Source organism: Amborella trichopoda, chromosome 11, assembly GCF_054954075.1.
Source record: "Amborella trichopoda isolate Santa Cruz 75 chromosome 11, AtrichopodaSantaCruz75HAP2 v2.0, whole genome shotgun sequence".
NCBI lineage: Eukaryota > Viridiplantae > Streptophyta > Magnoliopsida > Amborellales > Amborellaceae > Amborella > Amborella trichopoda.
The window spans coordinates 48,490,320-48,505,283 of NC_142346.1; the positions used below are offsets into that span (position 1 = coordinate 48,490,320).

The window sequence follows — 14,964 nt, forward strand, 5'->3', positions numbered from 1 at the left end:
AAAATACCCATTGAAACTTTCAAAAGTATTTTGGTCATTTTATTTTATTGAGAATATTTTTTTATAGTTTTTACCGTTGTGAGTTTACAAGAGGGGTGGACGACCAAGATTTGGTGTCAAAATATTTTATTAAAAAATTAAAAATAAAATAGTATAGACGTGACATTGTGATTGGGGTCATCTTAACCATCTATTTAGAATGGATAGTTGGATAAAGGGAAGTACATTATTTTTATGCAGTAAAAGAAGCATAGAAAGCTTGCCCGTATTGTATAGTACGTTTAATATAAGGGTGTAAAATGCTAAACATAGGTTGAGTTAGGGGTGGCACTTGGGACCCGTGGATTTGAGACCTAACGGGTAGACCGGACACCCCAGATCTAGGTATGGGTCCAAGGGTTGGACTCAACAAGTAGAGTCCAAGTCAGGGTTCAAGTCAGGTCTAAGTAATATGACTTTTAGTGTCTTTAGTTAAATGTATTTATTTTTTTAATATAAAAATTGATTTTCATTTTGGGCTTGAGTCGGGTCCGAGGACTTTGGATCCAGGCCGTTGCCACCGCTAGGTTGAGTCGACTGACCCAACGTACGTCCGGATTTGATTGGATTCAAGTCGCACGGATATTATAGGTGAGAAAACGAAGATTTAAGAAGCCCAATTGCTCGGTCTAACCTCAGTATGCATTCCTTAATATCTACAATCTGTGTGAGCTCCACATATAAGAGATAGATGGTACATCAAACTTCCACTATGCAGCTTTAAAAAAATTGGGAAATGATCAATTATTTTAAATACAAAGATGTCATAATCATCATGGAATAAATTCAACGTTTGAGGTCAATATAAATTTTATTTTTTAAAAAAATTAAATGATGTAATAAGTTTTATTTTTTAAAAAAATTAAATGATGTAATATATTTTATTTTTTTAAAAAAAATTAAACAATATAATATATTTTATTTTATAAAATTTTACATCTAATTATTATAAACAATCATAACCTCTTTCTATAAAAAATAAATAATTTTATAATATACATTCCCAAAAAACACTGGCCAATAGGACCCACTTTAGAAGCTAAGCATGTAGAGGTCCGATGCTTTGTCAATAGGATAGAGTTATCAACAGCCAACGTGTCATCCGTGCAAAGTGACAGCCCACGGTGGAGTGGCTTTGTGTAACTTGGTAATCACCGCGCTCTTCTACTCCTCCCGATTTTTGTTTTTTATACACTAATTTTTTGAAGCTTTATATTTTATAATTAAATATGAGAATATATATTTAAAGTTATTATAAAAAAATTCAATATTTAAACCACATTTTTTGACATTGTTTGGAGGAGTGTTTTATTTTGATTGTTTAGAACTTCGACTTTATAAAAACCGCACCTTTCAAACATTAAACTATTTATTTATTTTTGTTATTTATAGGGCGGTGTGATATTCAATATATCAAACTGCCTTATTTATATGGCGGTCTAAGACCAGCCTTTTTAATTTTTTAATATTTAATGGTGCTAACTTTCGAACATGTACTAGTTTTGAGCTATTTTTTACCTAGGTACCTGTAGTTCGATGTTAAAAATGCTTGGACCACTAAAATATAAAAAGCTTGTAAATAATGGTGGTCCGATGTTTGCAACATCAGACCGCCACATACAGGTGGGCTAAAAAATATGAGGCATTATGATGTTGTGGTTATTAGAGTGCCTTACAAATGGGGTGGTTTGATGTTTTTGATATTAAACTGCTCAAAAAGATTAATCAAAACAAAAACTAAAAAGTAAACAGTGCGATGATTGAAACAGTAAAATTGAAAAAAAAAGAGAAATCAAGTGAACGGGATCTCACAGTAAAATTGCCGGCCTAGTAGATAAATTTGATAATTTTACTTGGTCCATGTGTAATAATTCCTTTTTTTTTTTCTTTTTTTTCTATCCAGTATAGCAAAGAGGTCTAGCATATCATTTTTTAAAATTTATTTATTATTTATTTGTTTATGTAGATATTTATTGTGCCTGCCATCGGGTGTCCAAAAGTATGGCTTGAAAATAGACAGCTTGTGCATGGCTTAGAAATGGACAGCAGAGGCATATACTTGTTGTTTGTGTCCACAACCATGGTTGAATGATGATGAGACACATAGAATGAAAAGGAAGGGAAGTATCTCAAAGCTTCCATGTCTTGTTGCCTTCAACCATTATCGGTCATCTATAGTCATTTGTCGCCCAATTATTTTTATTATTGGATGAGTTCATGGGATAGTCATTTGTCACCCAATTATTTTTATTATTGGATGAGTTCATGGGATAGTCATTTGTCACCCAATTATTTTTATTATTGGATGAGTTCATGGGATAGTCATTTGTCACCCAATTATGTTTATTATTGGATGAGTTCATGGGATAGTCATTTGTCACCCAATTATTTTTATTATTGGATGAGTTCATTGGATGGATCAGGGGGCCTATGTCTTGCTCCCTTTGAGGGTGCATCCATGTCCTGGAGAGAGAGAGAGAGAGGTTCCTTGGTGATATATTTGATTTTCGAAAGGTTACTCTCTCAATGTAATTAATTGGTGTGATAAGATATCGAAACCACCTAACATCTTACATGTATGTGGTTACAGGTGATGGATTTAACATCGTTTTTGGCAGTAGGCCAAGGGTTGCGGATGATTTGGTGAAAAAAAATGCCTCGTTGGATTCATTGCTAGTTTTTTATGATTTGTTTTTATAAATAGGGTTACAAGATAAATGACTTGTAACTCTATTTTAATTAATGAACTTGTACCTTATTCAAGGAAGGAGGTTTCTAGGCCACAACTCATTTGTACATATGTGGCCTCTACTAAAATTCATTTTAGATGATTTTTTTCTAATAAGATTCATCATCTTGGCCAATATAATCATAAATATGAAAATAAAAATATACTTTACAATTAAAATATAAAATTTTAGTATATACCTTCCACATCTTATTTATAAAAAATACACTGTACATAACATGCATCTTTACGATGGACGTTTGTACGTCAGCAGGCTCTTGTTGTGCCCGCTTACTCATGAAACAATTTCCCTTCGAATGTACATCACGCATTAAATCAGGGATACAGTTTTGTATAATAGAGCCGCCACTCTAAACAATCAAAGTAAAACATACGTTCAAATAGTATCAAGAAATATGGCTTCAATATTAAAAAATCTTTCTGATAGCCTACAAATATATTGTCATAGTTAATTATAAAATTTGAAGTTTAAAAAATATGTAGATCGAGAAAATCTGTGAAAACTTGAAAATCTTGAAAATTGATGGTCCAAAAATGTATTACAAGATGCACTATTTCCGAAACTTAAAATCCATTTTTTTCCTATGCCCATGCATCATGATGTCGAGATGATCAATTTGAGGATAGTTGAACATCATAACAATCTCTTTTGGTGAAATTTTTCAGACAGGCGCTAATTTGATTGTTTAAAGCCAAGGCTCCATATAAACATAAAATATTTAGAAGGAAAGAATTATGTGGGAGGCAATGTTTTACAGGGTCGCACCTCAAATCTTGCTTGGAGCAGTTTGGCACTGGAAAGTATGTGAATCGATTGTTTCACTCAAGAGCAAGTATACTGGGCTCCCTGTCAAATGACGTACTTGGGACGATTTTTTAAATCTAAAAATTTGGGAACTATTTAAGAATTACTGGATCATTATTCTTAAAAAAATTAAAATTTGATTTTTTTAACACTTATATATTACATTTAAAATTTGGTTGGTCTCTATTGACATTATTTCTTCTAAGTGCATAAAAGGTCATTGAAGTTAATGTATGGGTTGAGGAGGTTAATATCTCCAAAATTTGAGGGTTGAAGAGGTTAATATCTCCAAAATTTGAGGTCTTAAAATTAAGGACCCGACCAAAAGCCCGTATATGTAGAAATGTAGGCCTCTTAATAAATCTATTTTTGAGATGGATTTTAAGACTTACTTTTTAAGGACATGTAATCTCTAATATGGAGATCATGAATATGAAAAAATAAATAAATATTAAAAATTTGAAATAATAATTCTAGTAAGAAAACATTTTGACCGTTAGTTTCTATTGTTTTAGATGGAACACCTATTTGCATCCATTTTTAAGATGGATGCTTTACACTTTCTGGACCGCATATGTAGAAATGCGATCTAGCTCGCATGAAACAATTTTCCTAAAATTAATTCTAGATGAAATTTTGTCAAAGGGAATCTACTCCCATGAGAGTAGAATATCTTTTGGCAAAATTAAAAAAGACGAATGATATAAAAATCTTGTAGAAAGGGATGCAAACGGCAGCAAATGAGAGACAAAGTAAAATTGAAAGGCACTGTGCCCCCATTTTGGGGCACACTCGCAACTCACTCTAAATGGTATTTGTGTAAAAACGAAAAGCAACTAATGAAAAACAAGAAAGATAAAACAAACATAAAATAAAGATAAAACCAACCACAACACAAAGATATATATGGTTCGGCAACGTGCCTACGTCCACGGGAGATGAGAGCTTTTTTACTGGCAATCGATAATACAGTTACAATAGCTCACTTCCTCATGCCTTTTTGTTTTTTTTTTATTACAAATAAATCTGTGTTTTTCCCAATCACAACAATATATATCAAGTCCTAGATAGATGATATAAATTATCGAAATACCCTTTAAGCCCTTCGGGCTTTTAACGGCCCTTCAGAGTCGTCTTTTTTACTCCACCTTTAACAGATATATTTTCTTAAAATACAATACATCAAAATCAACAATTTGACACTTAGCAGAAAATGATAAATTCTCACACCAAAAGTATGGACAAATTCCAATCTACACCCTCCAACACTAGTTCGATGGTGGATGCCATGTTGTGCCTCTTGTGGAGCTAAGGATCATAGAATAGTTTTCTCAACAAAATAAAAAACGAAGCCGTATGATTTATGCTCTTATGAAAGCATAATGGACATTTACTCCCTCAGGGAAAACCCCATCCAAGAGTATCTTTAGGACTCTATATCTGGGGGATGCACCCTCATTTAGAGATGGCAATAGGCCCGACCAGTCCCTAGCCTGGCCATAGCCTGGACAAGGTTGAAGGGGCCCTGACCCAAGCGCGTCCCATGTCGTATAGGACAGCCCTAGTGTGGGTCAACTCGGATCTACTTTGAGCTATATTTTGCAGCCCAAACCCTAGTTTTACATGGGCTGGGTGTGCCTAGACCATTGCACAGCCCTAGCCTCATCATATAAAAAGAAGAAAATTGTCAATACATTCATCATCTGCCTAAAAAAAAAACTCGAATTAACATCGTAAGAATTGCAAGCTCCTCGGGAATCCCTTGTTTGAAGATTTAGGAATTCTAAAAAGCAATATCATGTATAAAGTTGGGTAATACAAAATAGATGAATACAAGTACAAATTGAGTACACATATTACGATAACACACAGATTTACATGGATCATCTTCTAGGGTATGTCCACAGTTTTGACAAGTAAAAGATCACTATATTAATAAAAATTACTATTTTGGATTGTAAGAGATATATATCTTTCTAAGCATCCGCAAACACTTCAACAAACTATCCTTTTAAATCCACAGTCCTGATTGAGCAATACCATCAATTAGCTTCATCTTTTCTACCTCTATTAGAAGAGAACCTTCATAATAACAGAGAGGATGTGAGCGATGGTCTATAAATATGTTTTTAGCATGTGTATAGGGAAGCTAATGAAATTGCTGGCAGGTTGCAAAAATGATGGGTGTCTTTGCATCAGGTAATTGTTTGAAATTGTTGGCAGGTTGCAAAAACGATGGGTGTCTTTGCATCAGGTAATTGTTTCGGATGTTTTTCCTTTCTGACTGATTGATTAATAAAGCATAAGTAACACTGTCAAAAAAAGTTCTCACTTTAAAAGTCAAACCATCAACCCAAAAATATTATGAAAAAACACGGGAAATGGCGTTGAAATCGTGGTAGTAGCACCCCACATTGTACTCACCATATTGTGGCGGCCATTCCCATCAATAACGTCACCTCACTAAGACCTTAAAAATAAGCTAACTCGTAATCGACTTGAAAACCAGATAGTGCATGTCTTTCGTACTAAATTACCCCAAAAAAAAAAAAAAAAAACTTTAAAAAACCGACTCTCTCTTGAAGACCCATCACGCTCATAGAAATCACTTTCCATTACATCAAATGGGCCATCCCAAAGGGGTGAGTACTATGGCTTCTTTGAGCCCCATGTATACAGATCACCAGGTCTCTTGCTTAGTCTCCAAGAAACATCATTTTTCTTTTTTTATCGAAAATATGTGACATCAAGGCGACACTCGTGTGCTCACAATTAACATGGCATTGAATGTGATGGTAGCCTATGGGGCAATCACTTTCACAAGAAAGGCCTTATTTGAACAAGAATATTGGTATTTACCTTTGTATTAAAAAAAAAAAAGAAATCTATTGACACTCTTTATTCTGCTATTATTTGTTCAAAGAGGCTGAAGAGAATTTGATAGAGAGACAGGTAATTCATTTTGCTTTATTCGTTTGAATAGGCCATATAAAAATTATTATTTAATAGAAGCCTGAGTGTAAATTTTCTCTCTTTCAATAACTCTCTATAATGAAATATGGCAGTTTAAGATTAAAATTTTATTTTATTGACTAATATTTAATACAGGTGTAGGGCACATGTATATCATTAGTATATGTAAAGATTGTAATATATATATAGTAATAAATTGTTGTTCATATATTAATATTAATATATTAATAAATTGTTGTCTATATTTTAATATTAATATATTAATAAATTTTTGTCTATATAAAATATATTTTGACGGTTGAAGTTTCTATAAGACCTAGGCTTTATGAAAACAAAATAAAGCCTCACCTCAAATCTTCGTCTAGAAAGCACATTTGATAACAGAAATCTCCATGATGGATCAAAATCAATTTCCAATACCGATATTAAAATTTGAAACTAAAAAAATAGTACAGATCTTACGGATCTATGAACACTTATTTTAGGGTAAATGGACAGTCTAGATAATTCTTTTCAATATACACAATTTTTAGAGCTTAAAATCCTAATTTTTATTCACAACTAATATATTCAAACTGAGATGATCCATCTAAAGGTTTTTCAATGCTTGAATTGTAATTTTCAATGAATTATCAGGTGAAGTTTTACTTATTTCGATATGCAACACCATCAAACCCTTTTCCTATTTTGATTGGTTCGCAGTGTGCCTCGACCAAGGAACTTGCCCCTTGGTGTAGTGAGTTACTTAGCGGAGTCCTGCATAGGGCTGGAAAATTAAAATTTTTCATCCAAGTTTTTGAAGGTGTGAGTTCCCTATGCAGGACTTGGCCGAGCTCAAAACTTGAAGTTTCGAATCGGTATCACCAAATTTTTTTTTAAAAACAAGACTTTAATTTAAAAGGTTCCAAATTATAAATATTTTTAAAAATAGAAATACAAATAGAATTGTATACAATGAAACCATTTACTTTTAGAATATGGATATCACAATTACTTACAACCATTAGATATGAAATCTGATAGTTTGGTGTGTCACAAAGTTCGAAAAAAAAAAAAAAAATTGATCAATAAAATAAATACAGCCTCCCAATTTCACATCAAAAAATCAAGATTTATTTTGACCACGACATGCTAACAAACTATAAAAATGAAAGTGAAAATTTTTAATTCCACAGCTATCGTAAGATTTTTATTTTTTTGAAGAATTCACACATTTTAAATGGACTCTTTGTCTTAGCTAAGTCACACGTCACAATGTAAAGTATTTACATGAAGAAATCCATCGTACCTTTTCTTACATAAATACCTCTCAGTGGAGATCGAATCCTAGCCGTCCATTTGGCCCGCCGACTGACTGGTCTAGCCACCTCACTGGCCAGGCTGTAAGTGGGACCCACCATCATGGGCTCAACGCTGCATCGACACGCTCACCGACTTAAAATATTTGTGGTTTTTGATATTTTAGGCCACAATGACAAAAATACTCTGTGCTGTGTCGTGAATTTCGAGATGAACCTTGTTTTTCTTACAAATCGGTGGGATATTTTTGCACTCAAGTAATTAAGCCGGAAAAAAAAAACACTAATTCCAGTGGCCAATTTTTCCCGATTTACCACAAAATGTTAACAAATTTTCCATGTTTAAATATTTATTAGCTAAATCATTTCGAAGTGTTTTTCTATGATTTAAATGAAATATTAAATCATTGAAAAATGATCATAGAAGACCCTCATCTATTTATGTGTGTAGGACCTCATAAGATCACCATTAAATTTGGTACAGATCTATAAAAAAAATCAAGTCATAAACTCATATGATAACTTTTTTAGAGATCCGTATCAATTTAATGGTAAACCTTTAGGATCCTACACACATGAATGGAGAAAAGCCCTATAGGATCATTACTCTAAATCATTTAAATTTGGGGTCCTCATCTAAGGGTGGTTGGAAATGGTTAAAAGTTATACTGTATAGATACGATACGTGATGGCGATTGGTATGGATGTAAATGTTAAAGACTCTAATATCAAAATTGATATTTTAGATACAATATATTTATTATTTAAATTAAAAAAATGTGGATTTTTAAATGACATCATGTACTTTTATAATGAGAGTTTGAGAAAAAATATTATGCAAAAGTCTTTAGAGACTTCTAAACTGCCTGTAGGGCAGATGTGTCACATGTATAAAATCAAGGCACATGTGTCCATTTTGTATAGGTTAGAAGGGGTTAAATATGATACCAAATGTAATGTTATGTTTTATTTTGTAATTATAGGATAAATACAGCTTAAATGAGAATATTGAGATGGATGAATAGCAAGATAAAAATAGATATAATTCAAAATGAATACATTTGAAAGTGATAAGATGAGAGAAAATAAATTTAGGTGGACTAATTACGTGCATCGCGAACCCAATACAACACCTGTTGGATGTGCGAGTGGGTTCAAGTGGAAAGTTAAAAAAGAGCACGGAATAAGCCCAAAAGGGCATGGTTGTAAGCAGTAAGAAGAGATATATGGACTTATAATCTCACTGAGGGTATGATAAAGAAAAATGACGGACTAGAATTCATGATTCCGACCCCAGATAGTTAGTAAAAAACTCTGATGATAATAATGATAATGATGAATGTTATTTTTTAGATGGTGGGGATCACCATTTCAATTGCTCGAGGGAAGAATGGAGCAACTCCGCCTTTGTCATGGAGAGTAAAGGTAAAAACTTGACCTCTCCACTCACCTGTAGAATGCATGTAATATGTTACACGGCACATTTAGCATTCAATAAAAGTAAGAGGGACCTGATCAATCCAGAAAGACACACGGTATACCTTTCCACATGAAATTCTTCATTTGGAGTAAAATTATTTGTCTAAGATACGGGCTCGAGTGAATTAGGAATCAATAAAATTATTTGTCTAAGATACGGGCTCGAGTGAGTTGGGAATCAACAGGCTCTTGTGTCACCTAGTTCGAAAAAGCATTTTTCAATATTTCATTTAAAATCAGGACTACTCAGGATAAGTCTTGCGATCTTGCTTCATGAGTCACCAAGGCGCTGAGCAGACAGGACTCCACTAAGTTTGTAAATATCTAAAAAGTAGATTAGAGGGGTATGATCACCCTCTTAGAGCTCAAGCGACAACACACATTCAAACTTAGAGTTCCCCCAAAAGGCGAGAAAAAATATATATTTCATTGAAATTTATTCCGTCAAATTAGAGGATCAATTTCCATCCAAACATGCTCTCCTAAATGTTCATTTAGTCAAATTAATAAATTTTAATATGGACACATGGTTTTTCTTCATGCGTCGCCATATTAAAGACATGACACCTAAGTACGATATTTATAAAATTTCGGCATTTCTTCTAACTTCTCTTGTTGAAATCTCACAATTAAAACATTAATTGTTTCTTAAATCTCACAATTAAAAACATTAATTGTTTCTTGAAATCCCACTTCTCCTTATTACAGCCACATGTACATCCTACTTTACAATTGATTTTTTAAAACGGATGGGTTTGTATAGAGCTTACGCTCTAAACAATCAAATTAGAGCCTACCTTCAAATAGTATCGAGGAATGTAGTTTTACTATTGAAAATCTTTGTGATAGCCTTAAAATATATTTTTATATTTATTTATAAAGTTCAAAGCTTCAAACATAGGGTAGATCAACATATCTATAAAAACTTGAAAATCTTGAAAATTGACGGTCTAAAATGCATTACATCTTTTTTTTATTTTCAAAAAAATAATTGGTCATCTCGACATCGGAAAAGGATGTTTTAATATTCAGAATTTTCATATGTTTATAGATCTACTTGATTTTAACCATTTTTGGAGTTTAAAACTTTATAATTGATATGAAAATAGATTTTGAGATAATCTTAAGAATTGTTTATACTAAAATTACATGTTTTGATAAATTTTGGAGGTGCGTTCTAATTAGATTGTTTAAGGTTGCAACATTAGATAAACCATACCATTGATCTTTAGATGTGAAATTGGATGGTTTGGTATAAAAAATTGTTTTTTTTTAAAAACTTTACATCTATTTAATAACATTCTTATAACCACTCATTTTGAAATTAACAAAACAAGAATAATTATACAATTTCTTTGCGTACTATCCTTATAAAAATTGAAAGGATAATAGTCCCTCGATTAAAAATAGGGAAAGTTTCCCATAGAAGGATAATGTGGATATTCCTGGAAGAACAAGGTGCAATTGGCATAAGAAGGCTTTGGATGGATGATATATCGCCACCAATCATTAACCCACAAATATCTCCCGCCCTATTTTCTACAAAAACGACATAGAGAGAGAGAGAGAGATAGAGTCAACAATGAGAGAGAGGGGGCATCAATGATAAGAGATACAGAGTGTTAGAGAGAGAGAGAGAGGGGGCATCAATGGTAAGAGATACAGAGTGTTAGAGAGAGAGAGGGGGCATCAATGGTAAGGGATACAGAGTGTTAGAGAGAGAGAGGGGGGCATCAATGGTAAGAGATACAGAGTGTTAGAGAGAGAGAGAGGGGGGCATCAATTGTAAGAGATACAGAGTGTTAGAGAGAGAGAGAGCATTAATAGGAGATACGGAGAGAGAAAGGGCATATCAATAAGAGATAGAATTACGATTGAGGATGAGAGAGAGAGTATAGAGAGGATGAGAGAGAAAATTCGTTTCTGTTGATTCTCGTTAATGGCTTACATGCATTCTGACTAGTGACCTATTTCCCAGTCCAGAGCGAGAGATTTCATTTCGTTGCAGAGAGAAAGAGTTCTACATGCACTTCTTCTCTCTAATGGCCGGTTTCCTTGTGTAATAACTACGTGCTCCGAAGTCGGAGAAAGAAGAAATGCAAATTCGCTAAAAAATGCCGGAGGAAGTCGTTTGTGCACTGCTGAAAAATCGTGAATTTTTTTTGCCGGAAGTTTGCCAGAAAACAAAGGTAAGAGTTTTCTTCCCCGGAATTTAGCTGGGATTGGTGTTTGAAAAAAAAGAAAAGGGGCACCTGGCATATTGGGATTCCGCTGGAAGTGTCATCGATCTCGATCAATTTGAAATCCATGCTTCAAATGCCAAGCTTACTGAACGATTTGAATCGGCCAAGTAGAGAGAGAAGAAGAGTCTGAATCGTGCTGTTTATATCGAAAAACAGGGCAAAAGAATGAGGGATTTATCCTGAATATCTCTCTACATTTTCTCTGAGTCCATTCCACTCTCTTTTTTCTTCTTCTTATTTTTCCTTTGTTGCTGGACAAGAGTTACAGCTTCTCGAGTTCCGAAAAGGTGCCGGAAAACGAAGACCTGGCAGCTCCCAAAAAACCGTGAACTAGTCCAGAGAAGAAGTGAGCGAATATTCTGGGAAGTATTTAGCCCCAAAGCAAGCATCCGGGACAGCATTTGGCCAGAAAGGTAGGCTTCTGGTGATGATTTGATCAGAAAGTGCAGTTTTCAGCGAGAAATTAGCGGAAAAGTGAGCATCCAGCAAGGAATTGGCTGGAAAGTGAGAATTCCAGAGAGAAGTTGGCCGGAATTGATTGAGTGGAATGAGATGAAGATTCAGTGTGATGTTTGCGAGAAGGCGGAGGCAGCGGTGCTGTGCTGCGCGGATGAGGCCGCTCTGTGCTGGAGCTGCGACGAGACCGTGCACGCCGCCAACAAACTTGCATCGAAGCACCAGAGAGTGCCATTGCTCCTCAATTCATCGCACCATGCCAATCCTAAATGTGACATTTGCCAGGTCTCTACTCCCTACTTTCTTTTCATTTTCCTTCTCTCTCCTCTTTCTCATCTATCAATTCGCTTTTACTTAAACTTCAATTAAGTAATACAAGTTGATTTGTTTATCTTAAAAAAATTACGATAAAAGTCGGTCAATACGATTTTATTTTATTTTTTTACCAAAATTATTTTTCCCGTATAAAGATGCCATCTTCGTACCTTTTTTTTATTTTTTTTTCTTTTTTTATTTTTTTTATTTGAAAACTTGAAAGTTGCAATTTGAGTATAGCATTTTTGTACCGTTTGTTTTTTTTCTCTCAACGCTCAAGTTGAGGTCCAAGGTTGAAATCTTCGGACCGAAACTCAAGCTTTGATAAAAAAAAAAAACAGTTCGAGATTGTCATCCCGTGAGGCTTTAAATTTTTTTTTTTAAAAAAAAAAAAAAAAAAAAAAAAAAAGCCATTCAAAGATGCCATCTTCGAACCTTTTTTTTTTTTTTTTTTCAAAACCTAAATTTACGTTCCAATGATGGCATTTTTGGATCGAAACTTAAATTTTGAAAAAGAAAAGCGGTATGGGGATGGCATCTTTAGACCACTTTTTTAAGTCCGAAGATGGCATTCTCGGATTGAAACTTAAGTTTTGCAAAAGAAAAGCGGTCAGAGAATGCATCTTCAGACATCAATATAAGTTTTGACCCAAAAAAAACAATCCGAAGATGACATCTTTGAACCGAGGGGTAATTCTCTTAAAAGAAAAAGAAAAAAAGATTACGTTGACCAATGTTGATTATAATTTTTGGGTATAATGGGAGTAAGTCATATTTTTTTAATTTATTTAAAGTCAGTACGTAATTAACTTTATTTTTAAATATAGAGATAATGAATATGAAAAACAAGATAAAATTAAAAACTAGAAATAATAATTATATATAAAAAAAATTTGAACCGTTAATGTTTTTAAATGGAACACCCATTTGCATCCTTTTTAAGATGGATGCTTTATACTGGCATGAAACAATTTTCCTTTTTGACAATAGAAGAGGTAGACAGAGACTTAATAACATTTTTGGTAACGAGTATTTTTTTCGTAATATGTCTTCCTCTCTCTTTCTATTCCTTCTTATACATTATTTTTGTTTCTTATACGTTTTAAAACCCACTGGTTGTCAATCCCGATCGCCTTCGGGTGGAAATAGGTCGGGACTCGGGACTTAATCGGTTCTATTTTATTTTATTTGTTTTGAATCGCTTATTCAAACCAACCTAGACCAGATCTTAATAATTGATCCAACAACTTGCAATATCAGTGAATGATCCACTCCAACGATCTGACGGGTGGTAGTGTATCATCTCTCTTTTCCTTTCAAGTGATCTTTCATTTTTTTAGAAAATTATTGGAGATGTTTTATTTTTCAAAAATTTAAAATACCATATTTTCTTCAAAAGTAAACAATACCCTCTTTTAATATTTTTTAATACCCAAAATGGCTCTTTAGAAAAGATTAAAATAAGGTCTAAGCTTTTATTAAAATTAAAAAAAATTAAAAAGAAAAAACAGAAGAGTAAAGCATCACCTCAAGACTCACATTTTGGTGTCAGAACAACCTTCAAATTGATAATCTTGACCTTGGTTGTAAAATACTAAGATTTAAGCCCTAAAAATAATATATAGTTTAAAATATTATCTAGACCGTTTATATGTGCATAAGATCTATACCACTTTTTGCCATTATATAGATTTCCGCCTTGAAGTGATTTCCAGACGAAGTTTTAGCCATCATAGAGATTTCCCCTCACACCCTTCTATTTTCTCTCTCTACTCGACCCTAACACATTTCTCCATAATTCCCCCCCTCTTTCCCCTGACTCTGCTGCATATCTCTCTCACTTAACCCCGCAACAAATCCATCTTTATAATTCTAGAACGACTCTCTCTCTCATAATTTTCTCTCTTGTATTTTAGCAGGAGAAATCAGGCTTCTTCTTTTGCTTAGAGGACCGAGCTCTGTTATGTCGACAATGCGACGTCTCAATACACACACATAGCCCTTACGTCTCCTCCCATCAAAGGTTTCTACTCACTGGTGTCAAAGTTGGGCTTAACCACCACACTTCCCCTACTCCTCAGGATTCAAAGAATGAGAATCTCCCGAATTCTGCACTTCCCAGAGACCAAGCGGCCGGAGTCCGGCCACAGTGGCCCCTTGATGAGATATTCAGCTTCCCGGATTTTGATCATTTAGATACGCTCTCAGACTGTGGGTCTTCACAGATTAGTACTCGGGCGAACAACCACCACCACCAAAACCATCCTTTCTTGCATCACCAGCAGAATTAGTCTCTCTCTCTCCATATGCTCCCTTCGTTTGATTTCTCTACTATTTTTTTTTGCAGAACATGGGAGCCTTTACTTGGCTTCTCACTCCATGCACATGAAATAAATAAAGAAAATGAAAATCTGAAAAACCAAAAATATTGCAAAAGGAAAAACAAAATCTTATAGAGTTTCTTGGTCTTTTGCCCTATTAACTTTTGTTGCTACAGTGGAATAATATATAAATATTTCTTTCCTGCCACCTCTCTCAGCATGTGAATTTTGAGCAAAATAGGTCACACAGCACAGCTAAGAGAGAGTTAGAGCGCTGAGAGAGAGA

At 33.9% G+C, this 14,964-nt stretch overlaps 1 protein-coding gene across 1 annotated transcript; it reads left to right on the forward strand.

Annotated features, from left to right (window-relative positions):
• Nucleotides 1-10,915: 10,915 nt before the first annotated feature.
• On the forward strand, nt 10,916-14,886 carry LOC18427819 (B-box zinc finger protein 22). The gene is made up of 2 exons (XM_011622715.3): nt 10,916-12,327; nt 14,274-14,886. The coding sequence occupies exons 1-2, from the start codon at nt 12,139-12,141 to the stop codon at nt 14,646-14,648; spliced, it is 564 nt and encodes a 187-aa protein (XP_011621017.1). The 5' UTR covers nt 10,916-12,138; the 3' UTR covers nt 14,649-14,886.
• Nucleotides 14,887-14,964: the final 78 nt, after the last annotated feature.

Excerpts from the sequence above, each read along its gene's own strand:
- LOC18427819 (XM_011622715.3), top strand. The coding sequence starts at position 12,139 with ATGAAGATTCAGTGTGATGTTTGCGAGAAGGCGGAGGCAGCGGTGCTG. Across the intron at positions 12,328-14,273 it reads CTAAATGTGACATTTGCCAG|CAGGAGAAATCAGGCTTCTT; the intron begins GTCTCTACTCCC and ends CTTGTATTTTAG.